The sequence below is a fragment of the Oryza brachyantha genome, chromosome 9 (assembly GCF_000231095.2).
Source record: "Oryza brachyantha chromosome 9, ObraRS2, whole genome shotgun sequence".
Taxonomy (NCBI): Eukaryota; Viridiplantae; Streptophyta; class Magnoliopsida; order Poales; family Poaceae; genus Oryza; species Oryza brachyantha.
In genome coordinates this window covers 14925027-14951903 of record NC_023171.2, presented here as the reverse complement: position 1 = coordinate 14951903, position 26877 = coordinate 14925027, and the positions used below count along the sequence as shown (strand labels likewise).

General features: G+C 42.5%; 5 protein-coding genes across 10 annotated transcripts; 2 read left to right on the top strand and 3 right to left on the bottom strand.

Moving 5' to 3' along the window:
- Nucleotides 1-758: 758 nt before the first annotated feature.
- Nucleotides 759-6018, top strand: LOC102700552 (TORTIFOLIA1-like protein 2). 2 transcript variants are annotated; one of them, XM_006660910.3, is made up of 8 exons: nt 759-847; nt 1578-2365; nt 2858-3052; nt 3126-3228; nt 3613-4256; nt 4506-5210; nt 5308-5489; nt 5587-6018. In XM_006660910.3, exons 2-8 carry the CDS (start codon nt 1742-1744, stop codon nt 5642-5644), a joined length of 2511 nt encoding a protein of 836 aa, XP_006660973.1. In that variant the 5' UTR covers nt 759-847; nt 1578-1741; the 3' UTR covers nt 5645-6018. The 2 variants fall into 2 exon arrangements, with proteins under 2 accessions (XP_006660973.1, XP_015696701.1); XM_015841215.2 differs by lacking the exon at nt 759-847 and adding an exon at nt 1222-1325.
- A 120-nt stretch (nt 6019-6138) lies between these two features.
- LOC102708557 (protein STRUBBELIG-RECEPTOR FAMILY 5) lies at nt 6139-10780 on the bottom strand. The gene is made up of 16 exons (XM_015841216.2): nt 10633-10780; nt 10361-10499; nt 10147-10218; nt 10002-10067; nt 9822-9893; nt 9633-9704; nt 9420-9491; nt 9262-9327; nt 8923-8988; nt 8634-8848; nt 8169-8440; nt 7673-7938; nt 7458-7578; nt 7230-7366; nt 6783-6939; nt 6139-6597 (listed from the first exon to the last, which is right to left on the bottom strand). The coding sequence occupies exons 1-16, from the start codon at nt 10730-10732 to the stop codon at nt 6463-6465; spliced, it is 2028 nt and encodes a 675-aa protein (XP_015696702.2). The 5' UTR covers nt 10733-10780; the 3' UTR covers nt 6139-6462.
- A 316-nt stretch (nt 10781-11096) lies between these two features.
- On the bottom strand, nt 11097-15072 carry LOC102700086 (organic cation/carnitine transporter 7-like). Of its 5 annotated transcripts, none has more exons than XM_006660909.3 (6): nt 14971-15072; nt 13931-14199; nt 12938-13175; nt 11991-12528; nt 11711-11913; nt 11097-11627 (listed from the first exon to the last, which is right to left on the bottom strand). In XM_006660909.3, the coding sequence occupies exons 2-6, from the start codon at nt 14197-14199 to the stop codon at nt 11403-11405; spliced, it is 1473 nt and encodes a 490-aa protein (XP_006660972.1). In that variant the 5' UTR covers nt 14971-15072; the 3' UTR covers nt 11097-11402. The 5 variants fall into 5 exon arrangements, with proteins under 5 accessions (XP_006660972.1, XP_015696703.1, XP_006660971.1 ...); XM_015841217.2 differs by lacking the exon at nt 14971-15072 and adding an exon at nt 14832-14900; XM_006660908.3 differs by lacking the exon at nt 14971-15072 and having other exon boundaries at nt 13931-14915.
- Nucleotides 15073-19751: 4679 nt separating this feature from the next.
- LOC102708278 (thioredoxin H4-like) lies at nt 19752-20526 on the bottom strand. The gene is made up of 3 exons (XM_006661472.2): nt 20492-20526; nt 20249-20355; nt 19752-20135 (listed from the first exon to the last, which is right to left on the bottom strand). Exons 1-3 carry the CDS (start codon nt 20493-20495, stop codon nt 19827-19829), a joined length of 420 nt encoding a protein of 139 aa, XP_006661535.1. The 5' UTR covers nt 20496-20526; the 3' UTR covers nt 19752-19826.
- A 3703-nt stretch (nt 20527-24229) lies between these two features.
- Nucleotides 24230-26611, top strand: LOC102707997. The gene is made up of 3 exons (XM_040527361.1): nt 24230-24862; nt 24941-26023; nt 26087-26611. Exons 1-3 carry the CDS (start codon nt 24230-24232, stop codon nt 26462-26464), a joined length of 2094 nt encoding a protein of 697 aa, XP_040383295.1. The 3' UTR covers nt 26465-26611.
- The last annotated feature ends 266 nt before the right edge of the window (nt 26612-26877 follow it).

Sequence of the window (26877 nt, the reverse complement as noted above, 5' to 3'; positions counted from 1 at the left end):
AGTTTCTAATTTTTTTTCCAAGAACATCACATCGAATTTTTGGATATCTAACTAAACCATTAAATATAGATAAATTAAAAAATTAATTGTAAATTTACAAAAGAAATCTTAAGACGAATCTTTTTGTCTAATTAGTTCATGATTAGCCATAAATGCTACGGTAACTAACATGCGCTAATGACGGATTAATTAAGCTCAAAGATTCGTCTCGCGGGGGCTAGCCGTGAAATTCGTTTTTTCATCCGTGTCCAACAAACCTTTTCAACATCCGGTCAAAAATTTAACGTAACACTTTTCCCAAAAATTTTCTCAATCTAAAAACACCCAAAAAGTATAGTGTGTCACTGTAAGCCGGGCCCACATGTCATTTCCCCCGGTGCGCGTGGGATGCGAAAATCCGGCAGTGTCAGATTCAAACTGACAAGCCAAGCCGACGTTGCTGGCTGTCCTATCCATCCGACGGCCATAGACCAACGCCCTTGGCTGGGCCGATCCCAGCCGTCCAAATTCGAATCCCGGTACCACCCAAGCTGCAACGCGGGACCCACAAATTACCTCATCTCCCACATACTGACATGTGGACCCCATGGTCCGCATTGAAAACGGCGCGGTCAGAGCTCCCTCGGAGTTGGCGCTCTCGGCGACTTCCTCCTCATCCTTTCGTCGTGGGCGTGGTAGAGAGAGAGAGAAAAAAAAAGCTGCCATTTTACTCCTCTCCACTTGTGTGCGATTCGAATTCAAAATCTCTACCGCTAGTACAAGGAGAAGCAGCAGATCGATCGCTGGCTGTCTCTCCTCTGGGTAGGCGAGGCGGGGGCCGGCGTCCGAGTCGAGCAGCGAGCTTTCGGTTCGTGCTGCACTGCTGCGTCCATGTTGCTTGACTGCTTTGCCTTCTCCTCCATGGTGTTTTTGGTTCATGTTCGAATTGGGGCCTTGGCTCGTTGGTTCGCTCACTTACTTTTTTTTTTTTGATGAAATTGTTGCGTGTGCTGTGCGAGTAGCGAGGGAAGCGGGAGGGCTCGAATTTTGACCGCCGGTTCGTAACTGCTGCCGTTTGTTCGCCTTTTGGTTTCGTAATTTCGTGCGGTTTTGGTGGTGGGATCATGTTTATATGATTGGTTGTTTTTTTTTTTGGGGGGGGGGGGGGGGGAAGAATTTGCTCTCAACTTCGGTGCTTCGTTTGCGATTAGCTCTGGAGATCGGCGGATGGATCAGAGTATCCGTGAACTAGTGCTGGGATTGGATGGGGTTTTAGCTGGTTGCTTTCCAATCCCTAGGGTTTAACTGTTCAAATGCTCCAACAGTTGCGATGCGGCAAGTGTAAGGTTGAGATCGATGCGTGGATGCCTTGGCAGAGTAGTTGTTCATCTCGAATTAGGCGTATCATTCGGTTTCCCATGCTTTTGAGTTTAGTTCGATCGATTTGTCTGATCTCGCCACCTTCTGAATCTAACTGTGCACAATTTCGAAATTTCGACCAGCTCAAGCTTTCACACTCTAATACTGAATGCTCTAATTTCATTATGCATCAAATGCATTTGATTTCGTATTCAAATTGCAGTGTGCTTTGATTTCAGATATCAAGTGATGGGTGGGGAATCTACAGGAAACAAAGACTCCATTCCCGAGGAGGAGATGCCATTGTTCCTGTCTGTATCCATGCTTCTGTGAGCTGCTTACCGAGCTCCCTGCTAAGTTGGTGCCTGAGCTGTGTCTCGCAAGTGTGATTTAGGCTTCCAAGATGAAGTCCAGTGCGGTTACCTCCAAAGGCAAGGCTGCATTTGAGCTGAAGCACAGGCTGGTCCAAGCCATTAACAAGATTGCGGACAGAGACACCTACCAGATTGGGTTGGATGAGCTTGAGAAGGCCGCTGATACCTTGGCTCCTGACATGGTTGGCCCCTTCTTGTCGTGCGTGGTTGACACCGATGCCGAGCAGAAGAGTGCGGTGAGGAAGGAGTGCGTCAAGGTGATTGGCACATTGGCTCGGTCCCATGGAGGCCTAGTGGCACCACACATGGCGAAGATGGTGTCTAGCATTGTCAAGCGCCTCAAGGATGCGGACTCTGTTGTTAGGGATGCCTGTGTTGATACTTGTGGTACTCTTGCAGTTTGTGCTAGAGACTATGGGGACGGTGGAGCTGCGTTGGTTGCATTGGTGCGGCCCTTGTTTGAATCACTTGGTGAGCAGAATAGGTATGTTCAGGCTGGGGCTGCGTCGTGCTTGGCCAAGGTTATTGACGAGAGCAATTACTTTCCTGGCCCTGTTCTCCCGCAGATGCTTGTTCGTGTTGTTAAACTGCTCAAGAATCCCCATTTCATGGCAAAACCTGCAGTGATTGAGTTGATCAGAAGTATTATTCAGGTCTCACTTTTGCTCTTTTATCGTCAACTCCATTTCCATTCAACCTTCTTCAAGCACTTAATGTGCTTTCATCTATCAGTATTTTAAGTAGCTTACCATACATCATTAATTGCAGTTAAGTAATTACTCTGACGAGCAAGGAGCACTTTATTATATGACTGCTTAGTCACGCTCACACACATAAACAACGAAAAAAGCTTTTGCTCTTAAACAGTCAAATGTCTATGTTTCTTTCAAAATTACAGTTTATTCTTTACACTGCCAGTCTGAATGTGCATCTTTCTGATGGATTTTCAGCAATACAATTGTCAGGATAGTTGTACTATTACTCTATTAGTCATATTCATCTTTTGGGTCTCATGAATCATTTTTTTCCTTCCTGGAAGTAGATTAGTCTTCTGGATACTTCAATTTCGTACTACACAGGTATGGACCAACTAAGAGATTGATCTCTTATAACATTTCTTATTTTTCTGTTGTTCCACTTTTTAGGCTGAAGGTGCTTCTACAGAGCAGTCTTTAGCATCTGCTCTAACAAGTATTATGGATGCCCTGAAGAGCAGTGACTGGACTACAAGGAAAGCAGCTTCGCAAGCTTTATCAAGTATTGCTGTTAGTTCTGGATTCCTGGTTGCCTCCTTTAGAACTTCCTGCCTTCGCTCCCTTGAACGTTGTAAATTTGACAAGGTCAGCATGATGAACATGATGTTGTAATATTTTCTTGCATATGCTCCACTTATTTTTCTAACTTCTATGATAGGTCAAACCAGTGCGTGATGCAATTACCCAAGCCATTCAGTTGTGGAAGGCTATTCCAGGGTCTGATACTCCTGAGCCATCAGAAGCTGGATCATCCACAAAAGGTACACATTCCTTTAATAAAAGAAGAGATTCCATGCTACTTTCTAAAGCTTGTTGAAACACTAATCCCTTTGTTTTTTAGCAAATTTATTCTTTTCTTAATGCATGTTACTATTTAGCTTAAGAAACTAGTGCATTGACCAAAAAAGTGCTTATCAACATTCAGTTATCCAATATTGCTCATGCCATGCTAAGGCTATCTACTGCTTATATTTGTAGAAGGATCAGGACTTCTTGCACAGGCTTTTATGGTTTTCTTTTTCTTATTAGAGTCCAGAAGCTTTAAGAGGGCACCAGATGATTTACCACGAAACATGAATAGCTTCAGTTTTTAACTGCGGTCACATAAATTTCCTTTTTTTATTTATTGATTTCATCTATGGCAGAAAACTTCTTTGGTGACCATCATGATACGAGCAGTATATATGATGGTGGATCAAGAGATACTTCTTTCAGGAGAGTTGATCATCTATCTTCTGTATCTGCTATCAGTGGCAATTCTATTACTTCATCGAAGAAGAGATCTCCTTTGTCTATCAACAAAATAGCCCTGAACAATGCTGCAAATCAGCAACGCTCGAAGTTGAGTGATTGGCATGTTGAGATTTCTGTTCCTAAGCAGAATATGATTCCATTAGTTCATTTCGAAGAAAAGGCATCTGGCAACATTAGCATGCTAAAGGATTCAAAGAGAAGCCCATATGACATTGTGGACGATGACAGTAAGTTTGACTATGACCCCATGGATGATAAACAAGATTGCTCTTCTGTGTCAGAAGTAGCCAGCAGGAGTTGTGAGACAAAGCATGTAACTTCTGCTCAGGAGTGCATTGAGGACTGTGATTCTGCAAGACTCAATGAGCAATTCCCTAGGGCTCAAAAGAGTAAGAGCATAGACTCCACTGTTACAGATAGCACCTCACATGGGGTGCATACTTGTTGTCTGAGTGCAATGAAAGAACTTGCTCATATAAGGACGCAACTTCAAGAAATGGAGAGGAAACAAGCAAATATCTTTGATATGTTGCAGGTAATTGTTTATATTTTTGACTTGTCCATTCTGCTCCTTTCTATAGTTTAGCTTTTGGGGCATATGTGTGTGTGTGTGTGTTTGCTGCTACCCTCCTTAACATCATGTAGAAAAGGATGGTTATTCTTTCTATGGTATAGGTTCTGTGCACGGCACAAGTACTTAGGCAAAGGTCAATTATGTAATGAAAGTATAATGTGCTCCCAGATATTGTCCTAAGTGTTGCTTTGTTTCACTGGTTACTTGCAGGAATTCATGTCTAACGCAGTGGAGAACATGTCAGTGTTAAGCATGAAAGTGCATAATTTGGAGAATGCTGTGGATAAAACTGTGTATACAATTACTCAAAGTGAAAGCCGCTATCACCTTCCTGGCTCCAAGTTTGTTAAGAACCAAAGTGCCACTTCTTCACCAAGGGTTTCTTCTTCTACACCTAGATCATCTGTGGATGCTAACTACAAGCCACCATCAATTGCACATTTGAAACAAGAGAAAAAGTGGATGCACGATCAACCATTAAAGGGCTTAAGCATGAGTGTAAAAGAGGGAGAATTTCTGAAGAGTCATACTCATGACAAAACTAGAAAGCCTGGGGTTGTGAGATCGGAAAGTACTTTGGGAAGATATGCTCCAAGCTCAGCAAGGACTCGAGCATCAGTGGTTAAGGGAAACTTTCCAGTTTCACTTACCGATTCTTGTGAGCAGCCTGAGCTGCAAAATGCATTATGTGCTTCGAAAGAAGTTGATGAGTTTCATGGTGCTGATGACATGGAGTCTGCATATGTAGAAGCCCTGAATAGTGGTGATTGCGATTATCTGATTGACCTAATGGATAGAACTGGACCTGTTCTTGAGAAATTATCACGTGAAACGACAAATGAACTTTTGAGGGTTATAGTTGGCCAGTTCCTGAATAAAAAGTTCTTTGATTTGGCACTGCCATGGCTTCAACAGGTAAGTTCACTTGTAGTCTATTTATGCTTTGAAATAATGTCAAGAAAGCTTATACAATTCATTCATGCGACTGTGGGTTTTATATACTGTGCTATAGGTAACAGATTTAATCATGATTTATAAGCCAAGCCAACTTTTTGTGTCTTTGAGGGCGCAAAAGGAGTTCCTTGCTTTAATTGAGGAAGCTGCAACAAGTGGATCTACAGAGCCAGCGATCAGAATTGCTATTGCAAAGCTTGCATTTAAACTGACAAAAGTTTGTGAGGTTGCGCCATGCAGGTAATACACATCGTCCATTGAAAATGCCTGGATATATCTTATCTACTGTGATACTTAATTTGAACTTTTTTTAACTGATGCGTCTCCTCTACTGTAGGAAAGTTTCGACTAGAGTGTGCAGGGGAAATGAAACTATCATGGCCACTGCGATGTGAAATACTGCATCTAGCAATGTAACCTGCTTTATGTTCAAACTTCAAATCATGCTGCAGTAACCGGGTGCGCTTATTTCTTTTGTTTTGTTGTAGCCCTGTGTGACAATGCCTACTCGGTTTGAGTACTATGTGCAAGACTAGATGAATTATGCAAACTGATCCATAGTTTGCTAGTTAAACCTGTAGTACCTTTCGTTGCTAGGAAACTGCTGTTTTTAGCAGTGCAATTGTGAGATTTGCTCTCGTAAGTGGTGACCATTGAGTTTGTGAATGTATTCTATCCCTTTTGAAAAGAGGATTCATGCTTCGTCAGCAATGCTTGTTACTCAACTTGAGATTGCCCAGTAGTTGTATGCTCAGGTAGATGACTTTGCAGTATTCATTTAACTAACTATTCTCCAGTATATCAGACTTGAGCGATAAAAACAAAACAAAGGGGAAGAACAATCCAGTACAATATACTACACTACAAGTAAAAATACAGCACACAACTCTTTACCTTTTGTCTTCTCTAACCAAATTAGATTATTTTTTCTTGTTTTCTAGTAATTCCAAGAGAGATATATCTGGCTCTTTACCCACGCAAAAGCCGTTTGTTTTTTTGTACAATGACTGGTGCAATGGGAAGTTTGCTTCGCATAAACCTAGTGATAGGTGTGGGTCCTTCTGCTCGTAATTTAGTATCGCCTCTAACTCAACTCAATAAACTAAGTTAATGTTAAAAAAATAAAACTTTGCCCATTTTATTGAACCAGAGACAATCCTAAATTATCTGTGGAATAAACCCTTAAAGTTGGCGATTCGGCGAAGTGCATCCATCACCAATCCGAGTTGTCGCTCCGCTGCGAGTTGCTCGGATATCCGGCCGTCCTCCTGTTGCTGACGGTGCGCTCCACGCAGCGGAGGAGCGCCTGCACCACCTCCGACATGGACGGCCGGAACTCTGGATCAGACTGCAATCACCACCCAACAACCAAATCATCTTCAGAGTTCAGACATAGGGTTCATATTAGTATGTGTGAATTCAGAGTTCAGGCATATAGGTTGGTTCATGCATCTGTATTTCAGAGTTGAGACAGACAGCTCACTGTCACTGATTAGGTAGGATATCTGTTGAGTTTTTCGACAAGGAGCTCACCTGAACACACAGAGCGATGCAATCGGCGAAGCGGGAGAGCGCCTTTGGTGGATAGAGACCGCGGAGAGCTGGATCTGCCAGTGTTCCCAAGGCATCGATGTCATGAAGCTGTGGACTCACATAATTGACCAAGGACTGCTCCGTTCTTGGCTTGGAGCTGTAGAAGAATCATCAATTGGTTGTGCAAATATTAGCATAGTGTGCAGGCACTAGATTTGTCGCGCTTATCCATATCGGTGGTAGTGAGAGAAATTTTACCGTACTTAAGAAAATAACTGGAGGAACTAAATTTTTAGCATAAAATTTTAGCACCTCTAGGTACATAGTACGTACGTAGAGGTACCGATGTTTTGTACTAGTGTAATACCTCTTGGTACCTTTTCGAGGATAATAAAATTGCCCAGGTAATGAATATCAAGATTGTATCTTTTCTTCCTATTCAGTTACCTATCATAAGGTTTTCGACCGGTTAATAGCTCCAGCATAATAACTCCAAAGCTGTAGACGTCGCTCTTCGGCGTGTAAGCAGACGGCCTTGTGCTCTCTGGAGCACTGTACCCTGGTCCCAAGTTCTCACTTGTGTCCTGTATGTAGATAGCTCCACACCATGAGACCACATTGTTCACACAATTATACTTGGTTCAGCAAGTGTTTAGAATGACCCATTCCGCAAACCTCATAGAAGAATGAAAGGCCACAGTCAGAGATGTGAGGGTTCAGATCAGCATCAAGCAAGACGTTGGAGGACTTTATGTTTTTGTGAAGCACTGGAGGTGAGCGCACCTCATGCAGGTACCTGAAGGAATGAATAGAAAGGATGACATCTAACACATGAACTCAAATTGATGTGCTATTTACTCTTGTGGATTCAATGTTACTTGTCAACTTACTCCAGAGCACGAGCTGTACCGACCGCTATCCGAACCCGAGTGTCCCAGGTCAGAGGCCTGCTGTAGTCATCTGACAAGTGCAGGAACTCATACAGGGATCCATTCATCTGGTAGTCATAGACTAGCATGTAGTGCCCAGGCTCTGAGCAGTAACCAACAAGTTCAGAAATATTAGCATGCCGCAGCTTCGAAATGCCGTTTACGATGTCCATGAAGTCACTGCTTCCTGAGAAGCTCAATGGATCAAACTTCTTTACAGCCAGCACCTGGAAAAAAATCATGATAAATGATGAACTAGTACACCCATAATGCAAGATATATGACCAACTCAAGCATTCTTATTTGAGACCTTAGTATCTAGTTTAGTTCAACATTTGGTCACTACAATGTGTTTCAAATGTATATTTGACATGATTTTTGTGTCACCTCGGGTTTTCACTCAGATGATTCCCTGAATTGAACCTGCAAACAAGTTTATATTTGGTAAATAGCCTACCCGTCCATCAGCATATTTTGCCTTGAAAACACGACAGGTTGTGCCGTGACCTATCTGCCTGCTACTGTTGAAACTGCCAGTAGCTGCTTGCAGGTCTGATGATGAGTGATTCGTCAAGCTGATGGGATCAGTGCTTCGCCTCGAATAATTCAGTTTGTTCTCAAACTCATTGTCACTCATCGACTTGCGAGGAACAGCAGGCGGTGTCTTGCAGCCCGTCGATGGGGAATGCTCCAATGACTTCATGTCGATTGCTGAAGAGTTTCGACGTCCTACAAAATACAGCAAGATGTGAATTCTAGGTACAACTCTCGAAGTTGTACTGCTCAAAATTACAACTCTTTACATATCACATTATTCCAGCGCATCACAAAATGATGCACAGCTGAAAGGAACCCACATATTTTTCTATGATTCAAGAGATGTAGTGTTCATCAACTGCTGGGGTAAATCATCGGTTCTGACCTGACTCGTCCATGTAGTAATGAGATGAGGCATGAGAGGAATGGTTCCTCTTCAACACGGACAAGAGAATCAGAGCTGCAAGAAGCACAGCTATCACCATTGCTCCAATGGCGAAACCGTTGATTCCACTATCATCCCCTCCATTTGATCCTCCTGAGGACTCCTTCTCCATGCCAGGAGGAGCAGACCCAGATGACCAAGGGTTCCCAGAAGTCCTTCATCATGTGATCAGAACTATCAGAGTTCAAGTGCAACAAAATGGAAAATATTGATTGGGTGCACCACTTACTCTAAACTGTTAATGTTCTTCACTTTACTTGGGATCCACCCAGTGAACTTGTTGTTCTTCAAATTCCTTGAGAACAAAAGGAGGAAAACCGTTACAAATTAGTTTCCTGACTGATGTACTCAAGAAAACTCATGCGTTTGCGATTGTACATATGAGTTTTACGTTAAATAGTTAAGGTATAGAAAATAAATAATGATTGTATTGTGCCTAAAAAATCACTTCTATTAACAACTCTGATAAATGAGAACATCAGTACTTTGGTGTTGCTGTTGTGAGACATTTGAGAATAATATGTTTGGGAGGACAATGGTAAAAATATTTTGAGATGCAGTTACTTACAGGTCCTCAAGAGAAAGTTTGGCCAGAACATCTATATGGCCACTGAATTGGTTGCTCTCCAAATCTCTGGATATATTTTGGAAAGAATGCCAGTCATTTATTCATCCAAAATACCTTAGCGACGAATTACAGTGATTCGTAAATTTCAGTTTTCTTACAGTTTTTTGAGGTTCTTGAGGTACTGAAAACTCGGGGGTAGGCTACCTGAGAAGCGGTTGAATGACAGATCCCTGAGGACACAATTGATATGTAAGATTTAGGCAACAGAGTAACACAAGGATTGCAACCATGATTATTTTGCTTATTGAAGTTAAATTTGTGTACATTTGTAACAGAGAAATTACGGAGAATTCATGAAATTTCATGCTTACAGTGTTGAGAGCTTTGGAAGCTGTGAAAACATATCTGTCAACTGCCCACTTAAGTGATTCTTAGCAAGATTTCTGTAATCCATGAAAAAGGGCATCTCCAGTGATCAATAAGACAGAAATCAAAATCGTGCATGGTGACAAGAAAACATAACAACTGAAAAATACTAATATTTGAATGAATATTCCTACAGTGTTTCCAGATCAGTCATCTGAGATATAGAATAAGGAACACCACCGGTGAAGGAATTGCCTTGAAGATTTCTGTATTAGAGAATATAGGAAACAAAATATCAGAAACGTTATAAGAAGTGCGTTGGATTATCCATGGAAGCAGTAAATACATATAGATAGATAAAAACGGAGACTCACAACTGAACCACATTTGGTGGAAGCTGGTATGGAATTTCACCATTCAAATTGTTCTTGCTGACGTCGCTGTACTATGAAAAAGAAAAAATTCAACTAAGTTGCATAACTAGGATGATCAGTACTGGAAATCACAGGGGCAACTCACAATTTGGTCACTGATTTCAAGCTTGATAGCTGATAGCCTAGCGTGCCGCTTAATCCAAGCCCCGCCAAGTTGCTGCTCTATGCAAATGCAACGCGATTAGCAGACAGTAGCAAATATATATCTTAATATGATGTTTTTTTTCTTCTCTCTCTTTTTTTTTAAAAAAAGCAAATAATATCCAAAGTTTAAAAAACAAAATGGTGCAGTCAATTACATCTCTATGACAGATGAATCGCTGCATTCTATCCCTTTCCACTCGTCGTCGTCGCCACATGGATCGCCGCCGCTCGATTTCCAACCGGACAATTGAGACGGCTTGTTCATGCTTTCAAACATCACATTCAGAGCAGCAACTGAAAAGAAAGGCACACAATTTTTTTATCAGAATCCATAGATGAATATCACATAAGCATCGGAAGAAGAGGAGAGGAGAGGAGAGGAGACCAAATGGAAAGGCTGGAAGTAGCAAGAAAAATTTGCCCTCACCGTCAGGCTGGTCGGTCTTGGCGACCGCGGAGGAGGCGGCGACGGAGAGGAGGAGGAGGAGGCCGGGCACCACCGCCGGCGGCGGCCACCGGCGAGCCATGGCGGAGCACGGGCGGAGGAGGAGCGTCCCAGGTGGGAGAGGATGACCTCTTCGTCTCTCTCTCTCATGGCTAATTTGGAGGAGGGATGGTTTTCCCAAGGTTAGGAGGAGCCCAGCGAGAGTGGCGGGAAGCCGTTCATTCGTTTCAACGCACTTTGCCAATTTGGACCCCAACTACGCGGCAAATTTTTTATTTGTATATATTTTAAAATTAAAAAAAATTAAAATATATTTTTGTTTAAAAAATTATAAATCTATACTCTCAACAACCAACTAGTAAGTGAAAAATATAAAACGCCTACTAGTGGAGCATGAAATCTACCACGGTGACGGGGAAGAGGCAACATAGTGAAGGAACAAGAGGTTTAAGGGATCGACGCATATTTCCTTCAAAACATATCGATCCCATCTCAAGTGAACAAAGTAAGCATCTTGTTTAGCAGTTTACACACATATGATTAAAACAATGTAAATGGAATTAAAAATATGAAATTCGCAACCTTTCATTCCATTTAAAAATTTAAATCCACCACCTTTCATTTCTATTCTCTATGCTCTTTAGAACTGGAAAAAAATGTTACTGGCTTCAAGGAGCTCAATCCTATAATTTGTGTATAGCTAAAGAAAATAACACTTGCAACACTGTCAGATTCTGCTCACAGCTTTAGCTCTAGGCCGCGATGTGGTCGCTCAATTTTCGGCCACTTGTTTCCAGAGGAAAGTATGAGACAGCAACACCTGAGACGAGCATCACCGTGATGAATATCAGGATGGCTGCAGTCTGATGGCATGCGTGCACCAAACCGACGGCCACAAGAGGGCACAAGATCCCACCAAAACGAGCGATTGAGCTAGCAAACCCGACGCCAGTAGCCCTGACTGCAGTTGGGTATATCTGCAAGGAAAGACACCTAAATGAGGCAATGGTTTATGATTTGAGAGATGTAACAAAATATGGGATGCAGACGCCAATCAAACCTCAGGAGCATAGATGTGCAAGACAATGAAGCTCGCGGAGATGCAAACTCGTGCACCGAAAAGGAAGATAGTTGTCAGGGATTCTGTTTGGGGGACCATAAGGGGAGCAATGCACAGGCAACTGATATAAAGCATCGTCGACATTGAGAGTTTGCGGCCGATCTTGTCCACAATTGCCGCAGATAGTATAAGGCCAGGAACCTCTGCAACAGGTGTGACATGAGCGTAAAGAACATTCTGAAGAAATATGATAAGGCCTAAGGGGGAAAACAAAACTTACCTCCAAAGCTAGTGATGAATACGTTTCTGTACAGATTAGCATCGTTTGAGTGGTTTGTTTGGGTTGTTACTGCCCCCTCTGATCCACAAATCTTATTTCCATGACTTAATTCTGAGGTTAGTAGAACAAGACCATAGTATAAGAAGGCATGACCAAGAAAGACAGTCCAAAGAAGAAGACTTGATCTAATTAAATTTGGGGACAGAAGCTTTAAAATTGCATTGCGGCCCCCAATCTCGGATTTACTAGCATGAGCAGCAATATTGGTTTTCTTAGCTGAAAGCAACTGTGATGTCTCTGAGGAATCTGTGATCTCATGGAGTTCCATTCGATGGCCAGACATAAGATGGCCAGAAGGGAGAGCTACACGGTTTAATCGTGCCATTGTTTCCAGAACCTGCACGGCATCAGCTGTTCTGCCCTTCATGCATAAGTACCTTGGCGACTCCAATGTCAGTGGATAGAACAGCAGTAGAGCAAATGATGGCAACGATGAGAATGCTAGCAACCACCTCCAGCCAAAACCTGGCATAACAGCCTGAAAATTAAGCAGATAAGTACGTACAAAATTAGAATGGCAGTTTGGAGCATACATCTCTACGTACTAGAAAGAAACATATTGTTCATCGCAGTTTGCATTGCATCATCTAAAATGTATAAATCATTAGTGACCAACCTAAGGCAGGGTCTTAATATTTTATCAGTGTTACATTTACTTAGGGAAGCAGAAACATATGCATCGAATATGTACCACAGAACTAAAGGCATCCATTTACATTAGAGACCGAGGAGAAACAGCCTCCAGGGATTTTTGATAAATATAGCTACTGTTTTAAAATCATATATAACACCGCATCGGTTAACCAACTGGTATGATCAATCAAACCACTATGGCCTAAGGCAGATTGCAAATGGTAGTATAACTTTTGTAAAATGTAAAAATTTACCCAAGCTAATGAAGCTTCCATTATTGTGCCAATGGTCCAGAATGCTGAGAAAATAACCATCCAAGTTCCTCGGTTAGGAGCAGGGATGAATTCCAGAAACCAGGAAGATAAAACTGGCCCACCACCCAATCCAACACCAACCATAAATCTCAGCATGATCAAAGAAAGGTAATTTGGCGCAAATGCACTAAGAAGACCAGCCCCACCAGTTACAATGGCTGTGAAATTGAACCCGACCCTGCAAAAGTATCAAGAGGATACAGTGAGAAAGTTTTACTTACATGATTACATCCTGTAAATTAACATAGAAAAATGCATCAGTTTCAATATATTCTTTTAGACCAATAACAGAATTGGCTATTGAGCACCAATATCCGAAAACCTCAACACAAAATCATTCAGAAGACTTCATTGTGCAATATCCTTATGAAATCCAAGTAATTTTCTTTTTGTGTGTGAAAAAATTAAAGGGGGTATCTTGGAACGTTTTCAGGAAAGCCAGATAAGGCCAGAAGAATATCCTAGCAAAATCCAACAGAGTTTCAGGTTTCAGCTAGTCCCATGCACATTTTCCTCCTAACCATGACATTATGTCTGTATCAATTTGCTAGGCTAATCAGTCGGGTAGTACCGTAGTAACATTGATTGTCACTTAAAAGTAGGAACAGTCTATATCCAAACACCACACAAGCTCTTGCCTCTTAGTCTCTCGGAAAAGCTCTAGCAATGGTTACATTAATCTGACTCTCCCAGGACATCATAGTTAGTAATGCCATAAGGTGAAGAGTTGTACTGCCATATCCATAATATGGATTTGATATAATCCGAGAGTATGACTTGGCTCAACTGCCAATGCCTAGCTTTTCTATTAGAAGAGAAATGTGCAGTGATTAACAGCAATAGAAAAGGCTGTATATTGTTAGGGCGAGAGGGTTTGTAATGAAATTTCTAAGAATCTAACAAATAATGGAATGTAAATAGGAAAGGACCTGCCTTCTCCCATAGTTGTCTGAAACTATGCCCCAAGAATATGCTCCTACAAGCATACCTACAAAAACAACACTTGTGATGAGACTCTCTGCCTGTGCAGAAAGCTCCCATTCGGCTTGAACCGATTGCCCAACAAATGACAAAAGCATCATTTCCATTGCTTCAGATATCTTGGCCATTCCAGCGTAAGCAAGCACAAATGCTTGAAATTTCCCAAACCCCATGGAAACAAGAGCCTCATCAACAGTGTAAGTAGACACGCCATCCTCCATCTGAAAAAAACAAACAAGCATGCGACACATATCAACTGCTTACATTACTATTTTTCAGCAGGACAACATAGGATATGGAACAGAAAAATCATGCTTTGGAAGAAGAAGGTAACAGTAGAAATTGGTACCACATATATCTTATATAATGATCCGAAAGACAAAAAAATTCAAACAGTACCAAAGATATTTCGTAATTAGATCATGCACTAAACCAACTATTCCTTCACTGTCTGCGGTTCATATTATTATATTAGTTTCAGAAAAGAGAGACAAACTCATGCCTGTGCAGCGATGAGGCAAAATAGGAAAACTTTCGCTTGGTTTGAAAGCAAGGTTCAGATCTGTCTCTTCAGTAGAAACTGATCCACAAAAACAGACAAATAAACTGCTGCCAAACAACCTAAAGGTTCAAGTTTCCACAGCATATCCCTCAAATTTATGCCAAACAAGTCACGCATTGCGACAATTCAATGAAGAACAAACTAGTGGGTCAACTGCAAAACGCATCACTGATTCACTGACGCCGAACTGGACCGCGAATGACTAAGCCCCCACCACCAAACCAACAACCAAAAATCGAACACCCCGAGCGCAACGGAGGGGCTCTTCCTGATCCCAATCCCTCCCCATACCGGAGGCAACACTCGGAGGAGGAGGAGAAGGGGGAGCCGAGGCGAGGGGACAGCGAGCTCGTGAGTATTGCGGGCGGAAAGGGGCGGGGGTTGAGGATGGTGAGGGGAGGAAGGGAGAAGGAGTGAGGCGAGGGGTCACCGAGGCGAGGTGGGTGAGGGTACGGGCGGAGGCGTCGCCGTCGCAACCACCGAGTCGCCGGGGAGGAGGAGGACGACGACGACGACTAGTAGTAGCAGTCTAGTTTGTGCCGCCCCAAAAGAGAAGGAAAGAAATCCAATTAAATTGCCATTTTACAGTTGGGTACCTCTCTTTTTATGGATTTGCGTGTTGCTTGCTTGGAGCTGACGTGGCATTTCGAGCTTTAAAAAAAACTGAAAGAACTTATACCTGAGTACTTCCGAATTACATGAAATAATTCGAATTTTTATCCTGAAACTATGAGAGATTATATGGAGCCACATGCTCAGCTGCGTGGCCTTTGGGTTGATTACGAATAGTTAAGACATGATTACGTGGAAACGTTTACGGGGTATATATAAAAAATAATTTATAAATAAAATTTGTATATATATGTTCTTGATAATCTAAAAGTAAATGCTGAAAGATAAACTACAATGAAAAAATTTTAAAATTAACTCATTTAAAGTTAAAAATTTAAACTTTGTTTATAAGCAAAAGTGAAAAGATGATATGTTCGTTTTTTCTGCCCACTTTCTTAGGGTTGAAATTCCTTACAGTTTTCTTTTTCCCTTCTTAATACCATCTGCAAATCTTCTTTTAATATGATGTTTTAGGTCCTAAAACATAAATATTATTAGATATTGCTTTTAAGATAAACAAACATATTTTTTTCATAGCACAGCAAATACATACGTATGCACACCACACTCATGCACCGGTGCTTATGTCGCGTATGTCCCATTACACAAGTTTAAAAGAGATGGAGACTGATAATTAATAAATCCCTAGCTAGCCTAACTAAAGTACTACCTCCATTCGATGTTTGACTTGTTTTGGTAGTAACATTTGACCATTCGTTTTATTTAAAAATTTAGTATAAATATGAAAAATGATAAATTGTGCTTAAAATTCTTTTGATACTAAAATAAGTCACAAGCAAACAATATTTTAAAAAATTTTGAATAAGACAAATAGTCAAATATTGTAATCAGAAAAATCAAACATCTCATATTATGAAACAGAGGGAGTAGTATTTTGGGTTGTTTTTATGGTTAAATTTAACTCACGTGGAGTGTACGTATGTTAAATGCTCTTGTTATCATAGGGAAGTACTTAATTAACTTCCAAGCTTAAATATTCGTTTCTTTTGCCGCGCGACCGAACAAGCTTAGGTCAACTGACATGGATGCTCAAATTTAAATTAAGTGTTTTTTTAGATGACATATGCATCGATTGCGAGATGATTACTGTGACTTTATAAATCTTAGTATGTATATAGTTAGTTTATATGGATAGATGTTCGATTTTTTAAAACATATCCGGATATACTCGACACTCCTGGTCGTATGTGTCGACTAGATTGAACTAACTAATTATAATTAATTAATTTAAGACGGTAGACCACGCGCTTCTCATGAGCTTCCTAATTAAGCTGCAGCTTATATAGCATGCATAAACGGAATTGAAGCTTATATATTATCATCATCTGTCGCCGCTAGCTTATAATTGCAGCTTGCTCAGTCGTCGACACATTGATATATGCGGCTGCTGCTCGTCGCGGCGGCGGCGTTGGTTGCTGCTGGCGCGTGCGCGCAGGCCGCCGGTGGACGGCCGCGGCCGCCGGAGGCGCCGGAGCTCGGTGCAGCAGCGCTAGTACTGATCATGTCGCCAACAACGGCGACGACGAAGCGGCCGGGGCGCGGCGTCGACGTCGTCGGAGCTGAGGAGGCGGACTACGGGTACGTCGATCCGCCGCCGGACACGCGCCGCCGTGGCGGCGGCGGCGCGCCGATCCCGCATGGTTGAACCGGATTCATATCCTCTCCCCTCGGTCATAATGACAATGTTATTACAATAACTGATACGTACGTGTGTTGAAATTCATATATTAGTAATCGTAATGATGCTGATACAATGACTATAGCTAGCTACAAGAGTTAACTGATCTTGCAATATTTAATTTCGTCCATGTATTATATCGATGGGTACTGTACTTACTGTATGCCTAATTTATACTGATATATATATATATATATATATATATATAGAGAGAGAGAGAGAGAGAGAGAGAGAGAGAGAGAAGGAACGATGCTATTAATACGTATTGTTAGTCAAAACTGTGTGCCTAATTTGTACTGAGACAATACACGTAGTTAGTCAAGAGTTTGCACGAGTGGTTGCATGACTTCAATTCTGACGCTGCTGCTACGTACGTACTCGATCTTGTACTACCCGTCTTTAGAAAACGGGATCAAACCCCAACCATCTCATGAACTAGATTAGTGCTCAAACAAAGTAAGATCAAACAGTATAACCATACTTTATGTTCCACAGTGGCATCTCTGGCCGTATCTCATGGATATGGGGTAGATCATGGAAAGTCTATCATTGGAGGGGCATCTAATTGAAGAACAAAAATTGCCAGGTGTCCCCTGCTAAGATTTAGTGATCAGCATCTCACTAATAGTGATATCCATTTGATTTACAACAAATCAAAATCATGGATCACCCGCTTCTCCCACAACACTGGACAACCATATGACCGAACTAATGTCCATTGGTGATGGCCTGCAACAATGGAACAGATTGCTGCATTGCTATTTGGCCAACTGAACATCCTTTTTGCAAGAGTATCACTCTGCTTTTGGCGTGAACTACATTGTTGTCATACATTCTTCCCATAAACTTTATGCTTCTATTGGGAATTTGGGATAGAGATAGCGATCAATTAGTGACACAAGAGAAGATAGATAGGCAATATCAGGAACAGGACAACGTTTTCGGCATTAGCATTGCGGGGTAAGACCACAAACACCTTGGATATCTGAGATGCATATCCTCCATGATTTTGAAGAGCTCTATGCTCGAACTTCCCAAGCACATCCTGCCTGCAGAGCACCACGAAGCACAGCCATGATATACTACAGTACATCTGAGCAAACTGCTCCACAACACACGGAAAACAGTTTTTAGCACATAGGTGTAGGTACAACCGTGTGCTTTCATGTCATCTAAATAGTAATTAAAAAATATAAAAAAATTTGACAAGATAGATTAATATGATTTATATCACTCCACAAACATGCAAGTTTAAATTCAACTTCTACAGGTTATAGCAAAAAAACAAACAAAACTGAAACTATGTATATGCATATTCATAATTATTTTTGTTATTTGCGCTACAACTTGTAAAAGTTGAATTTAAACTTGCATGTTGGTGAAATGATATAATTCATATTAAACTATCTTGTTAAATTTTTTCATAATTTTTTTTGACTATTTAAATGAAATGCAAGCAACGGGTATATACATCCGAATACTTAAAAACTGCTTCCCAGACCACACTTGCATAAAACCGATTAAGGGAAGCAGAAATGAGAAACCTCGAGAAGACTCGCGATCGGGATAGGGAAGGAGACAAGGGCGCGTCGGTGCGGGTGATGGCGTCGGCGTCGGCGATGCGGGAGACGGCATCGTACGGCCCCCCACCGCGCGCGCAACCCCTGCTCTCCCCTCCCCTCCACGTTCGGCTTCTGCATGCTGCACCCCGGCGCTGAGCCGCCGCTGCCTGCTGCTGCTGATGCCCTACGGGTGCGGCCGGGGTTGGTTGGCGCCCCGGCGGCGGGAGCTGCTCCAGGCGCCGCCGCGTCCATCGCCGAAGCGGAAGGGGTGTGGGATTAAACTGACATGTGGGGACCAGTTTGGTCTATTGTCAACCCAACAGTTGGTAACACCAGTCACCAGTACACCACCAACAATTTCGTGCCATGTGAAAATAAATTTGAAAAATATTTTAAAGTAACTTAACAAAATTGTTTTGAAAAGGTTTCTAACACAACAATGCGAGCAACGAAAAGTGCCTATTTCTTTTTTTTTAAGAGTAAAAGTCCCTATTTCTTATCATTTGCCTTAAGTCCCACTCATGTGTATTCTATCTGAATATAATTCTCATTGATTAGCTCGATCTATTCCCATTACTCATCTTTTTTGGAACTAGAGATCCGTGGAATAGAACTTTAGAAGCATTGGAATAGGAGGCAATAGAAGACGAATCATATGAATATACTATCATCTGTGAAAGTATTTGTATCACTTGGTTGGATATCCACTTCTTTTTTTTAAGTCACCTAAATAATTATTAAAAAATTTAAAACAATTTGATAAGATATATTAATATGAGGTATATCATTGTATAAATATATAAGTTTAAATTCGATTTTCTAAGAGTTGTAACAAAATAATAAATTTAATTATGAACATGCACACATACTAGGTTTTTTTATTAGTTTTCTTTGTTACAACAAGTAGAAATTGAATTTAAAATTATATGATTGTGAAGTGATATATCATATATTAGTCTATCTTTTTAAAGTACAAAGGAGTGGATGTCCAAAGTAGCAAAGAAAATCCATCTCATAATTGTTTTATATTCCTCTCATTTTAGTTTCTTGTGGGAGCACATGACATTACATCCACTATTTTTTAATAAAAAGATGCGAAGAACTGAAATTGGGGCTGAAAAATGAAACAACAAATCTTGTAACATGGTATTTTTTCTGGAAAGAATATAAATTAGTCAGTTTCTTCAAAGCCTCATGAGATTTATATCTAGCTGCGTAGAGGACACGCATACCTCTTCATGAGAAAAATAATAAAGAAAAACCAGCACACATGCATATATTTTTTTTTCGAAATAAGACCGATTATATTAAATATGATCGATAAACGTACGATTACAAACCATGTATAAGATGTATGGCATGAATGAATTAAGGAGAAACAAAATGAGGCAGGCACGGCGCAGCCGTAATTAATTAAGTAGCAGCAGCAATATCGACGATGGATTGTGCAGACGAAGCGGGCGCAAGGTGCTTGTTGACGCTGGCCTGGAGCTCCTCCCGGTTGACGCCGACGACGCGCCCCACCGCCCGGCGCTTCTTCACCAGCACGAACGTCGGCAGCGCCTCCACCCGCAGCAGCCGCCCCAGCGTGTTGAACCGGTCCACGCTCAGCGCGCACACCTCGCCGCTGGCGCTGCTCCTCAGCTGCCTCGCCATCGTCTCCACCACCGGCCTCATCAGCTTCCACGGCTCCGACCACGGCGCCATGAACACCAGCACCACCTGCATGCATGCATCCATCAGTTCATATTTTCAGTATTGCATGCATGGATCGATCGGCCTACGTACCAGCGTAAATTAAATTTAATCTGAATTGAATTGGATTGTATGTTTACCAGCTTGGAATCAGATATCACAAAATGCTCTGTGAACTCGTCCCAGCTCTGAATATTCGTCACAGCGCTGGTCGGCCTTGCCGTCACGCCGTCGCTCGAAGAAGATGCTGTCGCAGAGGGAAGAAGAGATTAGTACAGACCAATACACTTTATCTTTCTCTCTATGATCTGATTGATCTCAACCAAGGCAGAAAAAAAAATGTCACAAGAAAATTAACAGGGAATCAAAAGCCAGCATGTTACCCATCAAATCTTTATCTTTTTTCCTGTGATATGAATCCCGGAAAAAAAAATCAGGTCTTCTTTTCTTCTCTTTTTTTCTTTGAGAAAGCTCGAAAGATTGCGGAGGGGAGGGGAAGGGGCAGGGAAAGAAAGGAATTGTTAAAGGCAGTGCAAGGCGATGCATGGTTTATATAGCCATTGCATTGGCAAGCGTAGTGAATAACACAAGGGAAAGTAAAAATTAAGAACATATGCTCCCCAACTTATGCCCTCGGACCATTAGCAGTACCGAATATTAATTCTACGGATTTGTCTCTCTCTGTTTGCTTGTTAAATTATCAACCACAGCCAAGGCTTCAATTTCATAACTTAATTAACTTTGGAGTTGATTATTTTTTTATCGTAGCTCATTTATAATTTCTAGTATTGAGTTTTACACCGCTAACAATAAAGAGATAAAAATTTTATCCATAAATACTATCAGTTACTTCATTATTGTTTTCATAATTTATCGGTAGCTTAAACGATCAGAGCCGATCGACAATTTCTTTGCAGGGTGAAACGATGCTTCTTTTATCGTGATTCTGACTAAACTAAACGCGTCACGTGATGAAATTAAAAGCATAGGCTCATGCGCGTTCACTGTACGCAGCATATTTCAGTTATATTACCATTTTAAATGAATACTCTGCAGCATTGTTACTGCATGCCTGCTCACTAATACGTGGGCTCCAATAAAAATATGTTTTAATTACAAAACATAGTAAAACTTTAACATATTAACTCATCAATGTATGCATATTAAGATTTAAAATATGAAAAGGATCGACATATTTATCATGAAAATACTTTTATATAGTTATATTTTAAATAGTTTTTAGAAAAAATATGACTAGAAAATTTGGTTATTAAAATATATGCGGTGAAAGTTAATATCGTACATGGCAAGTGGTAAAAAAAGAACGGAGGGAGTAGCTTAGTGATTGGCTACCACATGCTCAAAAGTAGGGGAAGAATAGTGCCCCTTTGATCCGAGCGTGGATTCTGAACTCTCGAGGGGTCATCCTCTCGTCGGCTTCTCGTCTATTACATGCTATCCAAATAGTCACCAATAAATATAAAAAAAATTATGAAGATAGATTAATATGTGATATACATCACTACACAAACATACAAGTTAAAATATGACTTTTACAATCCATAGCAAAATTAAATTCTAAATAGTATTTGTGAGTATGTGTAGTAGAAGTCATATTTCAACTTGTATGTTTGTGCAGTGATATATCACATATTAATCTATCTTCATAATTTTTTTCATATTTTTTATGACATGTAATAGACTAGGGGACATCCCCTCGAAAGCTTAAAACAGTTTCCCCTTTCATGCGCCTATACACGTGAGAATCTAATCAAACTCAGTTATCCAACTATTTTCAATGCGCCCATTTATATTGTTATAAAGTTTCAAATTATGGCATCTTTCTGTATTCAACGATATACAAATGTATTATAGAAAATACACTTACACCATCATATATATGCTCATGCATGTTTTCCACACATGGCCGATTAGAATTGTCACATGTTTTTTTCCATACACGACTAGCTAATAATAAGAATTGTCACATGCTAACATGCATGCATGATAGAATTCCCGCTTGCATATATAAAATTAAAATTATTATTAGTGGAAATCTATATACCAATTTAGAATCAAAAGCCTTATGGTCTGGATGGATGCAACTTTAATATAAAAACAAAAAGGGAATATATATATTATATGAACAAGGGCGTCGAGTAAGAAAGGAGCATCAATGACGGAAAGCATAACAGGGGCAACATTCCCTTTTACTATTCCATCTCCACTCCTTTATTTAAGAAAAAGTATTCCAATCCCACTTAAACAATCACACCACCTTTTGTCAACAAAGTTTTTTTGCTGATAAGAAAACAAGAGTCTGGAGGAATGGAGCCAACAAAAAGAGGAAGGTGTAATAGGACTTCAAGCAAGGAGAGGCAACTAGGCAAGTGGTATCCTCTCTGGCTTCTGCAAGACTGCAATTCCTATAAGACAACCTCCTTTGGCAAGCCTCCGCCTTGGATCTCCAAAGATGATCCTTACTAAACTCATATAGATGCTGATAAATTTAGATACATATATAAAAGAGCATTTATTTCTATCCTCGATAAGGTAATATGAGGTACAACTATTTTCTATTGTAAAATTTGGTACCTTCTAGACTACCAAATTTTACAATAAAAAACAGTGGTAACTCCTGATAACTCCTCAAGGATGGTAAAATTGCTATATATAAAATATATACATTGATTTATAAATATAATTATGTGGCACAATAAGTTATAAGAAAACACTAGCACATTAGTAACTACATGGGTATTTGATCTTCTGTTGTTAGTGCTAAGTGTCTATTCGTTTTGATTTAAATTTTACGGGAATTTTGAAGGAAGTCGTATTAGGTTTCTATGAACTGCTTTTTTTCTAGAATTGTCTCACAGCAGTGTACTTTTCCTCAAGAACATTCGTCTCAGCAAGGTGTGGTCCAAGGGGCCATCTTTTTTTTTTAATCCAAGGAAAAAGTCAAACGACAGCAAACAAATAATAATTTATAAATAAATTTTTTATATATGTGTTCATAGCTATCTACAAACCAAGGCCAGGTAAAATATTACGATGAAAAAACACAAAATAAATTTTAAATTTGAGGTTAAAAATTTTATAATTTGACTTATAAGTAAAAGTAAAAGCGAAAAGACTGAACGAGAGAAAACTGATAAGAAAAAGAAAACGGGCCGACAACACAGAAAAGTAAAACATGCCAATGGAAAATGCTTTGGCCTAGCTAAGTGATAAGATGAACAAAAGTCCCTCCTATTTTGCAGGCAATCTGGCATCCTTGATAAGACGGGTGATATTTGGTGGATGAGCCCATATGAGGTGTCCTGCTTCCTATCTTCCGGCAGAATTTAATCATTTTATTTTTCTATAATATATCTATAGTTAATAATCATGTCATCCTCCTTAACACGAGCTAGTGTTATACATGGAAGGTGGTCCTCGTAGGCTCGAGACCAAAAATAATAAGTCAGCCAATTTCTGTGTATATATACTGTGTTGTTCTGTTGGCATCGGACCAAATCAAATGGATGGTTACTTTAGTAGCCGAAAGATTGGTCACGCAATTTCATCCAGACATGGAGAACCAACTGGTTTAGTTGACTAGCTAACGTGAATGCAAATATGCAAAACAAACCTAACAAGGACCACCTCATACACAAATCGAAGAATAGACATCATCAATAGCTCCACACCAGCCAACACGTGAGGAATAAAGTATAAAAGTTGTAATATACATCTATGTAATTTTGTTATTTTCGATAAAAGTTGTAAATGTACGTCTATGAATATTTTTCTCTCTTTATTTTCGTTCTCTTTTTCAGCTTTTATCATGTAACACTTATATCTCACTTTAGCTCTCCTGACACGCACATACATATAACAGTAATAATTAAAGTGAGGTTCATCACCAAAGCTATAGTCTTCTCAGCTGGGGTTACAGCAAAACCGTGTTGAACAGTATCATTCTGGCGTACGTGTATATATATCTAAGCTAATCATCCACTGTCAGCTGGAACCTCGGATCGCACAAAAACAACAAGAACAATAATAACAAACAGATACACTAGAGATGCACCGCTAGCTAGTGAAGTAGTGAGACAGATTAGGAAAGAGAGAATCGCATGAGGAAGGAGGAGGAGGTGTGGAGCGCAGTGCAGTGGTGGGAGGAGTGGCAGCTGCGGATCCTGGTGTTGGGCAGCCTGGGAATCCAGTGGTTCCTCCTGCTGGCCGCACCCATGCGCAAGTACACCATCCCTCACTTCCTCAGGACGTTCATCTGGCTCGCCTACATCAGCAGCGACGCCCTCGCCATCTACGCCCTCGCCACCCTCTTCAACCGCCACGCCGCCGGCGCCGGCAGGAGGCGCCACTGCGCCAGCGGCAGCGTGCTCGAGGTGCTCTGGGCTCCGGTCCTCCTCATCCACCTGGGCGGCCAGCGGGAGATGTCCGCCTACACCATCGAGGACAACGAGCTGTGGCGGCGGCAGACCGTCACGCTGGTGTCCCAGGTCACGGTCGCCATCTACGCCTTCTACAAGTCGTGGCCGGCCGACGGCGGCGACAGGCGGCTGCTCCTGTCGGCCGTCCTGCTCTTCGTCATCGGCGTGCTCAGCTTCACCGAGAAGCCGTGGGCGCTCCGCCGCGCCAGCATCAACCGGCTGGCGGCCGTGTCGTCCACGGTGCAGGCCGGCAAGCCGGTCAGCAAGTGGAGGTACTGCTTCACCCAGCTGGATTTGGGCACGGACAAGAGCGCCGTCCTCCGCCGCCGCTGCTGCGCCAAGAAAGAAGACGAGCAGCAGCCGCCTTCTCCGGTGGTGGACGGCGTTGTCAAGCAGCGCATCGTCATGACAGATAGAGACAAGGTATTGCTGATACTCTCGGACATGTCGCTGCTCGCCGCCGACTCTGACCTCAAGCAGGAACAGCGCCGTCGCCGCCAACGCAGATCCTTGGTGGGAGAAGAACACGAGAGCACGGAGGAGGTGGATGGAGATTTGCTGACCCTAAGCCCTAGGGCAGAGATGGGCTCCAAGCGGTGGCTCCGGCGAGCCTTCGGGCTCATCTACACCAGAGCCAACGTGGTGCTGACGCCGGCGTACCTGGCCTACCACCTGCTGCTGGTGCCGTTCCTTCACGTCACCGCCATCGCGCTCTTCGCCACCAGCGGCAAACGCCATTACAGCGCCGTCGACGTGAAGACCACCTACGTGCTCCTCTGCCTCACCGCCGCGCTGGACATCCTCGCGGAGTCCATCCGCCAGCTGCTGTTCAAGCTCATGTCCATGGCGGGCATCTCGGCGCTGTGCGAGACGGTGCCGCAGTACGACAACCTCATCCGGTCGGCGCTCCGCCGGACGCAGCCCGCCGGGGCGCTGCTCAAGTGCGCCGCGAACGTCGGCTACACGGAGGGGTTCTTCGTCTGCCGGCGAAGGAACCTGTACCGCATGCTGGCCGGGCTCATCTTCTCCGACCTGGTGGGGGCGAACGCCAGGGGCCTCGACTTCACCAGCTACCGGAGCTTCTCTCCGGGGCGCCGCAACTGGGTGCTCAACGACGCCCTGCGCGCGGCGTGCGGCCGCGAGGTACGGGACAGCCTGCGCGGGTCCTTCGACAGGGGCGTCATCCTCTGGCACATCGCCACCGACCTCTGCTGCATCCGCCGCACCGACGACGTCGACGCCATTGACGAGAAATTTCTCGAGTGCACGGAGGCGATATCCGACTACATGGCACACCTTCTGAACCTCCGCCCCGACATGCTCATGACCGGCAGCAGGCAGCACCTCTTCACGCAGGCCATGGAGGAGGTGGAGCTCATCCTGAAGGACATCGAGTCCCAGCAGCAGCAGAGCCTCAAGAAGCTGACACCACGAGTCCTGGCGGAGAAGATCATGGAGAAGGCAGCAAGAGCGGAGGTGGACGCCGCCATCCAAGTGGAGAAGGTGAGCAGGCAGGGGAGAGAGATCAGGGTGGACGAGCCGGCTCCCCCCAGGTACCCTCTCGTCCACGACGCGTGCAGGCTCGCGGAGGAGGTGATGGGCATGGAGGTGAAGACACGGTGCCAGGTGATGTACCGCGTGTGGGTGGGCATGCTCTTCTACTCCGCCAGCATGTGCAGGGGGTACCTCCACGCCAAGAGCCTCGGCGAGGGCGGCGAGTTCCTCTCCGTCGTCTGGCTCATCCTCTCGCTCAAGGGCGCCAAGACCTTGGCCGACAAGCTCCAGATGCCGGAGCCGGAGACGGAGCCGAAGCCGGGGCCATGTTTCCCTGGACAAGGAGAGCGTACTGCTGCCGTCGCAACCGCCGACGAAGACGGCGAGGACCTCAGCTTCCTCCTGCTTCCTCGTCGATCATAGTTACCTCCTATCCTAGTACTAATTTACTTGCTTCTTAATTAATTATACTCCTCTTAGCTGCTATGACTAGCTACTAGTTTCATGAGTGCTCATTTGTACTGTTGCTAGCAATTCTTCTACGTGTTTCTTTCCCAGATGAACTTCCCATTTATTTATTCGAACCTCTAGCTAATAGATTATCTTTGGTTCTTTCTAATTTTTCTTCTCTGCTGCGGCAAGTTCTTTTGCCGGCAATGCGCAAAAGGTTTGTCTTTGCATGGAGATTAGGTACCACTAGTGGTAACTGACCCTGACTCTATTTGTACCACAATTCTACAATTAAAAAGGCCCCAGATCAAGGGAAAGCAACCTGAAGAATCTCACAGCAATTTTTTTGTTCATTTAGCGATAAGTGCTGGGAAAGTTGAGATACC